Source organism: Cyrtonyx montezumae, unplaced genomic scaffold, assembly GCF_038088225.1.
Source record: "Cyrtonyx montezumae isolate F1298 unplaced genomic scaffold, pur_monq_1.0 scaffold_17, whole genome shotgun sequence".
Classification (NCBI taxonomy): Eukaryota; Metazoa; Chordata; class Aves; order Galliformes; family Odontophoridae; genus Cyrtonyx; species Cyrtonyx montezumae.
In genome coordinates this window covers 20,248,856-20,261,554 of record NW_027071903.1, presented here as the reverse complement: position 1 = coordinate 20,261,554, position 12,699 = coordinate 20,248,856, and the positions used below count along the sequence as shown (strand labels likewise).

The 12,699-nt window shown below is 55.9% G+C and overlaps 2 protein-coding genes across 2 annotated transcripts; one reads left to right on the top strand and one right to left on the bottom strand.

Annotated features, from left to right (window-relative positions):
* Positions 1-3,955: 3,955 nt before the first annotated feature.
* Positions 3,956-6,870, bottom strand: LOC136046834 (cytochrome P450 1A5). Its single transcript, XM_065733626.1, has 7 exons — positions 6,814-6,870; positions 5,780-6,637; positions 5,457-5,583; positions 4,903-4,992; positions 4,695-4,818; positions 4,497-4,583; positions 3,956-4,364 (listed from the first exon to the last, which is right to left on the bottom strand). Exons 2-7 carry the CDS (start codon positions 6,629-6,631, stop codon positions 4,058-4,060), a joined length of 1,587 nt encoding a protein of 528 aa, XP_065589698.1. The 5' UTR covers positions 6,632-6,637; positions 6,814-6,870; the 3' UTR covers positions 3,956-4,057.
* Positions 6,871-8,879: 2,009 nt separating this feature from the next.
* On the top strand, positions 8,880-12,290 carry LOC136046833 (cytochrome P450 1A4). Its single transcript, XM_065733625.1, has 7 exons — positions 8,880-8,910; positions 9,076-9,945; positions 10,404-10,530; positions 10,775-10,864; positions 10,949-11,072; positions 11,162-11,248; positions 11,833-12,290. Exons 2-7 carry the CDS (start codon positions 9,088-9,090, stop codon positions 12,137-12,139), a joined length of 1,593 nt encoding a protein of 530 aa, XP_065589697.1. The 5' UTR covers positions 8,880-8,910; positions 9,076-9,087; the 3' UTR covers positions 12,140-12,290.
* Positions 12,291-12,699: the final 409 nt, after the last annotated feature.

The following is a 12,699-nucleotide window of genomic DNA, read 5'->3' as shown; positions in this document are numbered from 1 at the left end:
CGGGTGCTGACGGCTCCAGCAGCACGGTGATGGCACTGAGGGATTGCCACGGAGCACCCCCCCCCCACCTCACACTCCCTCCTCTGCATGGAGCTCCGTGCCCCCAAGGATGCTGGGGTGCAGGTTGGCCCTGCTCGTGTGCATCCCTTCTCCACGCTCTGTCTCACACCGAGCTGTGCTGGGAGGAAATGAGAGCAGCTCTGCTCGCAGCAAAGCGCGGATGCGGGCACCGACCCGTGCATTCTACTCGGGGCAGAAATGCTGCGGGTGGAGCAGAGCACCTGCACGCTGAGCTGGACCCAAAAGAGGGTGGATGCGGTCCCGCAGCACTGCAAGCTCCAGGGAGGTGGGGATAGAAAGCTCTCGCCTGAAATGAACACCTCCCAAATGAGCAAGCCCCTCCCCAAATGAGTATCCCCCCGAATGAGCATCCCCTCGAATGAGCATCCCCCCTAATGAGCATCCCCCCGAATGAGCATCCCCCAAACTCTCGGCTCATCCTTTCGGGGCAGCGAAGGGCTCCTTGCATGCAGAGCAGAGATGTGACAGATGCCACACGAGGGCGATCACGTCCCAAAGCTGACGTAGAGGGGACAAAAAGGCACCGGCGAGGCTCACTGCTTCGGGACCCGCGCTGTCCGCAATGCTGGGGGCATTCAGCCCTTGCCCTCGTGTGTTTCTGTCCAAATGCCGGCCCGTGCTTCTGCCTCATTTTCCGAGCGTCCCCTCGTTTCCTGGACGGCTTTAATGCAAGCAGAAGGCAGTGGGTTGCCGTGGGGACTCCCAGTGTGCCAGATGCAGGTGAGGGGTGCAGGGAGCCAGAGGAGAGCTGGGATCGAGGTCGCTGCCCCCAGCCCCCCACCTGTCCCGCACAGATCTCAGTGTGCAGGAAGTGGTTATCACTGTGACTGCTTTGCTCTGCCTCAACCCGGGGACAAACTCCACCCTCACCTGCTTTCATGTGCACCCCACTGTACCTTGGGACTTGGGACACAGAGAAAATCTCGCCAGCTCCAATGCCCCAGAATCAGAACCATGCACCATGGAGGGAGCAGTTTTTCTTCCCCAAAAGGCAGAAATCACTTGTTCTTCCCACTGCAACACAGCTGTAGCCATGGCTGAAGGAAGAGGAAAGTCCTGGCTTGGTCCTGAAAGTGGAAAGTCGAGGAGATGTGGTCTTTGGAGGTCTCCTTCGCATAGAGTCGTTAAGGTCGGAAAAACCACTAGGACCATTTCGTCCAGCCCATCACCACCATTCCCACTAACCATGTCCCCCAACAAACAGAGATGCAGGTGCACAGCTCACCATGCTCAGGTACCACCACAGCCCCCCTGGCAGAAAACGAGCACACGTGGCTCGAAGTGAAACACAGAGCCTTCAGATGTCAAGCATCAAGGGTAATCTTAACTCTGAGGGACAGTCCCCTCTTTTGGGGACGGGCAGTCACAGTGGTGGGTGATGCCTGCTTGGCTTAGGAGCCAATTTACTCCTCCCTTGGCAAAACTGAGCAGGTTTGGCCATTAATTACAGGCACCCAAGAGTGCTGAGGGAAAGAAGAGAGATGCAGCTGGGTTAGAAGTATACAGGATGCTCTTTTAACTGAGAGGGTCATTAAGTACCAGAGCAGCTCCTCTGGGGAATTGGGAACTCCAAAGGCGGGCATCCAGGTGGAGGATGGCATCCAGGTGGAGGATGGCATCCAGGTGGAGGATGGATTCTGCCTGCATTCAGAGTTCCATCCCTGCTGGACATGTCCCTGTGGGCTCAAGGGAGCAGTGAGCCTTGCCAGCTTGTCAGGAGGACCCAGAGCCAAGAGGCCATGACTCAGTGCTGACTCATTTTAAAAGCACCAATAAAAGCAATTAGCTGTGGTGTGATCAAAGCTCCCCTGGCTTATCGCAGCTCTGGTCCCCATAAAGATCGCCATAAAGAAATCATGGCAATCTCAAGCTACCTGGGAAGTAAAATGAGGCTTTAACTGAGGAAAATAATTTCTGGAAAGACAGAGATAGAGGAGCTGTGTAAGCAATTGGTGCTGGCGTGGCAGTGATCGATGGATTTGCTTATTGGGAGGTGGTGGGAAAGAGGAGGAAGGGCAGAGCTGTGGGTGCAGCGTGGCAACACTTATGAGAGCTGCCAGGACACACCAAGAATGCCCAAGGAGGCAAGTCCAAACTTGTATGGCAGCCCTGCTCCCTTCCAGAGCTGCCCCAAAAGGTCTCCTTGCTGCTCTCTGCTTGCTTCTTTCCACTCTCCTCCTGCCTTCTCCATCCTGACTCTGCAGGGACTTTTCAAGATGGTCTTGCCCAGTGCCCTCAGGCAGCAGCGACCCCGGGGGCAGCAATCAGCCCTTGATAAATGCTTCTGGAGGAACCACTACCAAGGGGCTGTTTCACCTCACTGATGTTAATATTAATCCACTTATCGGCCGTGGGGCTATAAAACATTCATCTCTAAAGGGTAAAAATTGTCCCAGTGTTCTTCCTTTATATCTGCACTTGCTTATTGCAGGCCTTATCAGCAACCAGCACCAGGACTCAGGGGGGCAGAGTCACGCAATGACTCCAGCTGATGGGACTCTAGTCCTGCACCAGCACCAGCAGTAGCTGGCTGAGTCCATAAGAGCTGCCCCACGCCGTGGGGGTGGTGTGACACCATGATGAGGTGGTCCTAGAGGCCTTCCCCCAGGTTAAGTGCTGAGAAGCTCAGCCCCATGTCCGTGATGATCCCACCTTCCCTGGGCTGCCTTGGGATGCCCCCCGTGGACAGGTGGGTCGTGACTCTATTGCCTTTATGGCTTTTGTTGGAGGTAGGGGAGATGCTATTTGGCTAGTGCACCTCATGTGTGGTCCTAAGCTATCCTTCCACTTTTCCTCCAAGGCTGGTGACCTCCGCTTAAAGGAACATTCAACTCAGCAACGTGCTTCATCAGCATCCTTACTGAAGCTAAGCAGAATTTGTCTCCTATTTGTCTCAGTGCTGAGAGCACAGATTGACCTGGGCTCCAAACACCTTATTCCTGCCTCATCATCATATACACCCATTGGCAGCATCTGGACATACACAGACAAAGAGTGGTTCCTTCCATTCCTGCTGCTTTAACGGGTGTGAACACCTCCCTGCTCTCGCTGGTATTTCCCTGAGGTCTTGGGCAATTGGCTTCCTCATTTCCTTCCCCAGCAGGCTCTTTTGTTTTTTTCTCTTCTTGGAAGTTTTTGCCCAAGTTGTGTTTCCATGTAGGCAGTTACCAGCCACCAGAATACAGACCTGAAGAGAGCTCTTATTGGTTGCATCTACTCAACCATAACACTCTCTGGTGTTATGGTTGAGTAGATGCAACCTATGGGAACGGGTTCAAGAGCAGTGCGTGCTGCACTGAGTGGTTGTACTCGTTCCCGTATCATTGCGTGCCAGGTACACTGGGTTGCGTGCAAGCAAACAACAAGCTATACTAGGGCAAGAAGAGGAGGCATCTGACCCTCCTGGCAGGGGTTGTCTGACAGCCAATGTAAACTCTAGGGCTTGAGTTGGAGAAGGTCCTATTATCCTCTCCCTGTTGCGAAAACACCCTTGCTCCAGCCCAGAAAACCAACAGCAAGGTTGTCTGATAGATTCTCAGAGAGGCACTAAAGCTCCTGAATGGGATCTCGGAGGGACAAGTCAGTTGGGCAATTAAAAACACAATGCAGAAACAAGGAAACCAGCTGTCTTGGTTTTGAGGCATGGGTTGGCTGTCCTTCAGCTGTCAAAGAGTAATTCTGAAGTCCCAGTACGGCCCCAAGGTGTTCAGATGGTCTGGTTTGGGGTACGCTTCCTATCCTTATGTCATATGGCAGCTTGTGCTCCCCGTAACTGTGCTTTGTGGTGCTAAGAGTAGACAGGATGGAATATCCAACACCAGAAATGAAAGTGTTAAACAAACACGAGAAAGTGAACAAGACAAAAGATGGGAACTTCGATGACTTTTGTTTATTGCATGGTTCTGTGAGGTTGTGCCTGACCCAGCTTTGAAATAAGGGCACCCAAGTGGCAATATCTGGGCTATGGATAAACTGCTTAGTTCAAGCTTTTCATGGAGAAACGTTTCTTGACTTGAAAGTCCTCACATCTCTTGTGCTTGATGGTCAGTCCATATATAGGTGTCATATCCACCTTCTTGCTGTCACGGACGCTGAACTCCAGTTGCTGGAGCAAGGTGGACAGGAAAAGGAACACCTCCCACCTAGCAATGGATTCCCCAATGCACCTCCTTTTCCCCAGGCCAAAAGTCATCACCTTCTCTGCTTCCTCTTTGTTCAGTTCAGTCCCTTCAGCGTTGAGGAAACGCTCTGGGTTGAAAGTCTCTGGATCCTTCCAAAGTTTCCTGGAATGGCAAACATCAGATTTTGAGATGATGTCCCCCGGGCATGGATGCAGGGGATGCTGGATTTAGTAATACCCCATCTGCTCTTTTTCCTCTTGGAACAGGAGGCTTTCTGCCCTTGAAGATACTTACTGATCGTGATTCACTTGCCACTGGTTGACAAACACGCAACGGCCCTTTGGGATGTAGTAGCCATTCAGCACTGTGTCCCTGGTCGTGCTGGTGAGAGGAGGGAGGACTGTGAGGCTTTGGGAAGACTCCTCTGCATCCGCAGTGGACTTCATGAAGTCCAGGTTGGCCCTCCACCCTCTCTAAAAGCCCAGCACTTGCCTGTGTGGGATGGTGAAGGGCATGAAGGAGGAGTGCCGGAACACCTCCAGGATGAAGGCCTCTGTGTAGGGCAGCGTGCCTCGGTCAGACAGCCGTGGTCTCCTCTCCCGCCCGATGGTCTGATCTGTGGGGTGTGGGCAGGAGGAGCTGGTCGGGGCCTGCCCTTGGTGGAGGTCTCAGACCTGGAGAATCGGGCTGAGGAACTCACCCAGCTCTGCCTGAATCCTCTTCTGGATGTGGGGGTACGTCACGAGGTACATGAGGCTCCAGGACAGGGTGGTTGTCACAGTGTCAAAGCCTAGTCAGAGCGGAGAGAGCATGTAGACCAGGTGTACACAACATGCAGGGCAGAGGACATCCTGGGTGCACGCAGTAGGGTTTGGATTTTTATCCTGATGGAGAAAGCTTTGCTAGAACCTTCAGTTCTCCTTCCTTCCTTTTCACCCCCCCAATTACGTCAGGTTGGTGTAAGATTCCAGTTTCTTGGGAATTGAGAGAGTTTCCACAGAGCAGTTCTAATATGAATCAGTCAGTAGGCATCCCCTTCAACCAGCCTGGCTTGTGAAGCTTGATCAAGCTACAGATTTTGCCCTGTGATTTTTCCTAAAGCCTCTTTCTAGAGCTGATGTCAAATGGGGTGTTCCTGGGAGAAGATCAGAGAGCAGGAGGATGGGTACTTAGTCCCAGCCTGGCTGCTTGGGGTTGGACAAGGAGGAGCCCAAGAGAATCTGCAGGAGATGAGGGGGCTCTGGGAAGACATACCTGCTCCAAAGATATCATTCACCAGGTTGATGATCTTCTCATTCGGGATCTGCGTGGCACTATTACCTTCAGCTTTTCTCTGTGTGCACTGCTCAATGAGGGAGTCAGTGATGTCTCGGATGTTGTTCTGAGAAGGGACAAGTGATACTGAGTAAGAACCCACGGTGGTATGAGCAAACGAGAATCTCCTTCAACGCCCACTACCCCATTGATTTTGCAAGCTAAGAAAACGAGCTAGCCATTGGCAGCAAGAAGACAAGTAACTTATTCATACCAAGCAGGAACTCATCTCTGCAGCAGGTGAGGCTCTCTTGAGCTCTTACCTTATCGTATGTCTCATAGTGCTCTTCCACAGCAGTCTTCAACAATTTCATGAATCTCTTGTTGAAATCCAGAAACAAATCCATGCTGCGGCTGGGGAGGAACCGGAGCAGCGGGATGAAGTCGGAGGGGTTCCCAACTGCAGTCGCGTCCCCAAACTGTTCAGCCACGTTCACCACGCTGAGCAGCTCCTCATTGTTGTGGTCGTAGCGTTTGCCAAAGCACATGGCACAGATGACGTTGGCCACCGACACCACCATGTAGCGGTAGGGGTCAAAGCTCTGCTTCTCCTCCATCAGCTGCAGGAGCTTGGTGACCAGGTAGCTGGCCTCGGAGGAGACGTGCTCCTCCAGGAGGCAGGTGGAGGAGGCCGTGGGGCTGGTGGCAATGGAGAAATTCTTCAGGGCGTTCTGTGCCAGCTTCCTGCGGGCTTTCCACACTTCGCCCGAGTCAGTGCTGAAGGCCAGGCTCTGTCCATCCGTAACGTGTCGGAAGCTGGGCAGATCGGGGCGCCCCATGAAGTCTTCTGCTTGCCTCACCAAGGCTTGCTTGATGGTTTCCAGCCCGCTGAGCACCACCACGGGCTGGGAGCCGATGGTTACCTCCATCACGTCCCCGTATTTGCGGCTCATCTGAGTGAGCACCAGGTGGGGGTTCTTCCTCAGCTCCAGCACGCTGCCCAGCAATGGGAGCCCACGGGGTCCCGGGGGGCTCCGCAGCCCCTTGGGTATGCGCTGCTGGTGGGTCTGGGTCAGCAGCAGGAGCACGCAGAAAGTGGCAGCTGCCACCAGCACCTCGGTGGCCGAGATGAGACCTGGGCTGCCCACCTGCACCATCACTTCTTCTGGCCCCATTGCCACCTGGAGGGAATGAAGGGGGAAGCGTGGTGTTAAAGTCGGGACTTGCAGGAGACACTTTAAACAGAGTAGAGAGCTGGAGAGAGATTTGGGAGAGACATTCCATGAGTTTCTTATGCTGACATAAATGCTGTCTCGATCCTACCTCCGTGTTCAGAGCCACCCGCACGCAGTCCTACCTGCAGGTCCTTGCAGCTGGGCAGAGAGAGGCAGAGGCCGTCCAGACCCTGCAACCACGCAGGATCCTCTCCGACTGCTGCCCAGCTCTGCCACGGGGTTTTATACGCACGTTCTTGGGTGCTTATCTGATGATCACATCAGTCAGGACTCGAAGGGTGGCTACCTATTAACAGAGGGGCTGTGTCCACCTGGAACAACTGTAGATATGCAAGCAGACGCTCTCCAGCTCTGGGATGGTCCAGAGCACAAGCCCTTCGAGCAGGGCACATGTGTCCCCATGCTATCGGTGGCGGGACCTCTGGCCTCGGGTTAACCATTGGCCAGGGTTGCGTGAGAAGTGGCTGGCGCGCTTCCCCTGGAGCACGGAGAGGAGTGGCAGGGCAAGGGGAGCTGCCAAGATAGGGCAGGGGACAGGGGCAAGGCTGGGGGGATCCCAGAGGGCTCGTCCCCCCCCCCATGTATGCCTCAGTGGGGCCACGTCGCATCCCTCCTCAGGGCCGTGCACAGGGCAGCAGGGAGGATGATGAAGTGGGACAAACTTTGGGGTTCTGGCCTCAGCTTTCATCCGGTCCTTAGAAAGTGTGGTGTGAATTTTACCCAGGTACAAGCTGAGCTAATGTTTAATAAAGGCTTTCAACATCTGGCCTGAGCGGGATCGTTAATAGCAACGCCTTGGGCTCATTAACGCTTGGCAAGAACAGTTACAAAACCCCCGCTGCTAAAAGCCGGCCCCGTAATTACACGCGCTAATGACGGGCACCGCGCAGGCATCCCAGCCCGCAGATGCCTCCCAGCCCCACGCGGGGAAGGTGCTGGTCATCACACGGGAGATGAGCTCAGACAGACGGGAAGCGCTGAGAAACGAGGCGGGGGGGGAAGGGAGGGATGTCACTGCACGGAAACGCAGACGGGGCGAGAGGATCCGAGCGCTGCGGGACGGGCGCGGGTACTCGTGGGTGATCCGTGTGCCTTGCACCCTGCCACCGTGTGATGTCTCCAAGTGGGGACACTCGCGGTGGCACTGCTGAGCCCTGCTCTGCCCTGGGGACACGGCTGGCACCGAGCCCCGTTACCCCCGACGGCGCCGGGGAGGTGGGGGGGGGGGCCTGATCCTGCACGGCCCCGGCGCCGCCCTGACCCCGGGCCGGGCTCCTGGACGTGAGGCCACCGCCCTGGCCCTTTAATAGCCATTTCCCACCCACACACCCATAGCGTGACAGAGAGTGACCGTCCCACGTTTTTCCCGGCCCCTTCGCACGCGATGTCCCCAAGGGCCTGGGGGTGGGTCCCCTTTGTGTCATCCCCCCCCCCCCAAAATAGCAACTCTCTCCTCCCCGCGGCCCCATGCTGTTCCCTCACCACCTCCTCCCCTCCTCACCTCCCCACCCCCCCGTGCCCCCTGGGGCAGAGGGGCACCGGAGGGCACGGTCGCTTCTCACGCGAACCTGGCCAATCTTTAACTGGGACTCGCCGGCCGGGAGCCCCGCGACGTGGGTCTCGTGGGGCAGCCACGCGTCCGGCCCCGAGGGCAAAGCGTGGGGAAGGGGATGGATCCGGGACCCCCACCTCGGAGAGGCGCGGCCGGCGGCGCGGAGCTCAGTGTGAGGAGGGGGTTCCGGCCGTCCCGCGTGTTCGCGGAGCCGCGTGGGGCTGCGGCTCCTTTAAGAACCTCCCCGGTAGCGTGACTGCGGGGACCGGGGCGGTGCAGGTTCCCAAACCTCCCTCCCGCTTCGCACGCGATGTCCCCCCCACAGCCTTCCTCATGGGACCTCCGGATCCCCCGCCCGGTGATCCCGCAACCGCCCGTGGCGCCGCGAACGCCCTCCGCGCCGTGCCGCCACGGCACCCCCCGCCCCGTCGGGGCTACCCGGCAGATGTCCCCCCCGCAAACCCAGGAGGGGTCCCGTGGAGGGAGGGGGGGGGTGGGATGGGGGGGAACTGTTCAAAAGTTTGGCCGCCGCAGTTCAGCTTCGGGTCACGTGATGGGAGGTGCCCCGGCCAATGGCAGCGGGAGGCGATGCATATAAAGCAGGCACGGAGGGACAGCGGGTACCTGGTGGCAGGATCGGGCCCCCGTGGGACAGCAGCACCCGGAGGTGAGTGCTCCCATCCCCAACCCTCCAGCATCCCACCTGCAGCCATCGCTTTTGGGGCAGCAAGGGGGTCCTGGTGGCTTGTGTGGGGCCACTGTCACCCCACAGTCCCATGCCCTAACATCTGGTGGAGGACCCTCCCTTCCATCAGCACTTTCTCCTCCCCAGGTTCACTTCCAGATGGCAGTGGAGCCGCAGGCAGCCATGGCGCAGGGGGGCAGCCCAGGTCTCATCTCGGCCACCGAGGTGCTGGTGGCAGCTGCCACTTTCTGCGTGCTCCTGCTGCTGACCCAGACCCGCCGGCAGCACGTACCCAAGGGGCTGCAGAGCCCCCCGGGACCCCGTGGGCTCCCATTGCTGGGCAGCGTGCTGGAGCTGAGGAAGGACCCCCACCTGGTGCTCACTCGGATGAGCCGCAAATACGGGGACGTGATGCAGGTGACCATCGGCTCCCGGCCCGTGGTGGTGCTCAGCGGGCTGGAAACCATCAAGCAAGCCTTGGTGAGGCAAGCAGAAGACTTCATGGGGCGCCCCGATCTGCCCAGCTTTAAGTATGTTTCTGACGGCCTCAGCCTGGCCTTCAGCACTGACTCAGGGGATGCGTGGAAAGCCCGCAGGAAGCTGGCACAGAACGCCCTGAAGATCTTCTCCATCGCTGCCAGCCCCACGGCCTCCTCCACCTGCCTCCTGGAGGAGCACGTCTCCTCCGAGGCCAGCTACCTGGTCACCAAGTTCCTGCAGGTGATGGAGAAGAAGCAGAGCTTTGATCCCAATAGGTACCTGATGGTGTCGGTGGCCAACGTCATCTGTGCCATATGCTTTGGCAAGCGCTACGACCACGATGACCAGGAGCTGCTCAGCGTGGTGAACATGAGCAATGAGTTTGGGGACGTGCTTGCTTCTGGCAACCCCTCCGACTTCATCCCGCTGCTCCGGTTCCTCCCCAACCGCACCATGGCTACCTTTAAGGACGTCAACACTCGTTTCAATGCCTTCATACAGAAAATCGTCCAGAACCATTACACCACCTTTGACAAGGTAAGAGTTTGGGTGCTGCTCTGCGGCAAACCTTTCCCTTGCTTTGCTGCTCCACTGCTCCTTCTCTTTGTCGTGATCCCATTCATTAACACCACTGAAAGAAGGCACAGAATTCAAGCTTTTGCTCTGCTTTCTGCCTGAAAAACTGAGCTGCTATGGAAGAAACCCATGTCCAATTCAGCCACTTGCAGGATGTGGTAGGGCTTATGGAGCTGCTGATTTTGCTCTAGCACATCCCCAGTTCTCCTCACCCTTTGGGTTGGCATTATTAACTACCTAGGATCACACAATTGGAAGGGACCCACAAGGATCATGGAGCCCAACTCCTGGCCCCACACAGGACCACCCAAAATTCAAACCATACCATCTCACTGCTCCTTGCTTCCCTACAGGCATTCACTGCCTCGTTTTCCCCATCCCATGTGTCCTGATGTCTCTGACCCTCTGGCTCTTCCCAGGATCACATTCGAGATGTCACAGATTCGTTGATTGGGCACTGCCAGGAGAAGAAGACAGGGGAAGATGTCCAAGACCAACCCTCTGATGAGAGCATCATTGCCGTGGTCAACGACCTCTTTGGGGCAGGTGAGGGCATGTCCGTGGGTGCAGCCCCATCTGCTGCTGGCAGATGGGATTGAAGCCTGGGGTTTTGGAGGGACCATGGGGTTCAGAGAAGATGGCTTTCCAGCAGTGGCTGGTGGTGGAACTGCTCCAAGGCAAATACTGGCTGCATGTCACCAGCCAAAGCACTGAGAGTACTGAGATCTGCAAATATCCTCTCACTTGTCTTCTTCTGGCATCTAAATGCTTTTCTTTTGTGCTTATCCAGGCTTTGATACTGTGTCAACCACCCTGTCCTGGTGCCTGATGTATGCTGCTTTGTACCCTCACATCCAGAAGAGGATTCAGGCAGAGCTAGGTGAGTTCCTCAGCCTGATTCCTCAGGCCTGAGACCTTCATCGAGGGCAGGCTCCAACCAGCTCGTCCTGCCCACACCCCACAGATCAGACCATAGGGCAGGAGAGGAGACCACGGCTGTCTGACCGAGGCACGCTGCCCAACACAGAGGCCTTCATCCTGGAGGTGTTCCGGCACTCCTCCTTCCTGCCCTTCACCATCCCACACAGGTAAGCACTGTTTGGGTTTTGTTCTTTTGGAGGTCACAGTGAAGCTGTGGGTCTCCTGTCAACTTCTTTCCCCCCCATGTTTCTTTCAGTGCAACGAAAGACACTGTGCTGAATGGCTATTACATCCCCAAGAACACCTGCGTGTTTGTCAACCAGTGGCAGGTGAACCACGACGAGTGAGTACACCAAAGCTTTGCTATCTGTGTGCAGCAGGCTTGCTTGGCACAAGGATCACTTAGATCCATCCTCACAACTGCATGCTGAAGCTGAACGGGTCATGAAGGCAACGTGTTGGCTGACAGATGCAGAAGGGGGTTCCCAGACCAGGTGTCAGAAGCTCTGTGCTACATGGGAACGTGTTTCCCCATATCCAAGCAGCAGTCCCTTGTCCGAGGTGCTGGGAAATCCCACAGAGCAGCCAGACTGGGACAGGCTCAGGAGGTTTTGCAGGGAGGATGCTGGAGGAGAAATCCCTCAGGTTCCCATCCTTCCTTCCTGATTCCTGTGCTCCTGTTTCAGCTGAAATGGGTGTCCTGGAATGACGTGCCCTGTTCAGTCATCCCCGTTATCTGTGCAGGCAAACACAATGAGAGTTCAAAGTGGAGGTTTCAGTGGGTTGAGCTGACAGGGGCTGACGTGCAGCTGGCACTCTGGATCAGGAACAGAAACTCAGCAGAGGGCCACTGCTTTAGGATGGGGAAAATGAGGCCTTTGTCTGCTGGCCCCAACACCTTGCTCAGGTCTCTCCTTTCTGCCGCAGGAGGATCTGGAAGGACCCCTCCTCCTTCAAGCCTGAGCGCTTCCTTAATGCATCTGGCACTGAAATCAACAGGACGGCGAGCGACAAGGTGTTGATCTTTGGCTTGGGGAAGAGGCGGTGCATCGGGGAGTCCATCGGGCGCTGGGAGGTCTTCCTCTTCCTGGCCACCATCCTGCAGCAGCTGGAGGTCAGCATAGACCCCAGCCAGCAGGTGGACAGCACCCCTGAGTACAGGCTGACCATGAAGTACAAGAGGTGCGAGTGCTTCCAGATGAAGAAGCGCTTCCCCACCAAGAGCTCTGCATGAGGAGGGGGGGAGAGAGCCAAGCCTGGCAGGGCCGAGGGCCCACACTCCTTGCATAGAGTTGCTCCCATTGCCACAATGCTTTGCTGCACATCCCTGGTCCATGCTCAGGGCAAGTGTCCTGAACTGTCTTCATGCAGAGAATCTCTCAGCATTGGCAATTTGCTGGTGACAGCCTTGCTACTAGAAATGCATTACAGCTGTCGTGCTGCTCACACATGAAGGAATTAGCTGTCCTCCTAACGAGAAGCCCCCTAGGAAACACCAAATGAATGAAAATAAGGGACACAAAGCAATAAAAGGCGCGGGAAAACACTTCTGGCTTCCAGACTATGCATTTGCTGCTTTTTGTTTGTTTGTTTTTATAGGTTTTTTTTTTTTTTGCAATAGATTTATGCATTATGACAAATAAAAAGAAGGGTTTGAGGACTGCAGGGCAAATCCTCCTGGACAATGGAGCATCAGTACCTGCTTTCTGTGTCCTGCATAGGGCTAAAAACTGTTTTCTAAGCTAATAAATATATGAACGTTTCTTGCATTTTGCTGATCTCAGTCCCCAGAGA

Bases quoted from the DNA above. Each gene is read 5' to 3' on its own strand.
- LOC136046834 (XM_065733626.1), bottom strand. From the start codon at position 6,631: ATGGGGCCAGAAGAAGTGATGGTGCAGGTGGGCAGCCCAGGTCTCATC. The intron at 4,584-4,694 runs GCAAGTGCTGGG...TCCTCTCACCAG, and splicing joins CCCTTCACCATCCCACACAG to CACGACCAGGGACACAGTGC. The intron at 4,365-4,496 runs GTAAGTATCTTC...TTGCCATTCCAG, and splicing joins TGGCAAGTGAATCACGATCA to GAAACTTTGGAAGGATCCAG.
- LOC136046833 (XM_065733625.1), top strand. From the start codon at position 9,088: ATGGCAGTGGAGCCGCAGGCAGCCATGGCGCAGGGGGGCAGCCCAGGT. The intron at 10,865-10,948 runs GTGAGTTCCTCA...CACACCCCACAG, and splicing joins GAGGATTCAGGCAGAGCTAG to ATCAGACCATAGGGCAGGAG. The intron at 11,073-11,161 runs GTAAGCACTGTT...TGTTTCTTTCAG, and splicing joins CCCTTCACCATCCCACACAG to TGCAACGAAAGACACTGTGC.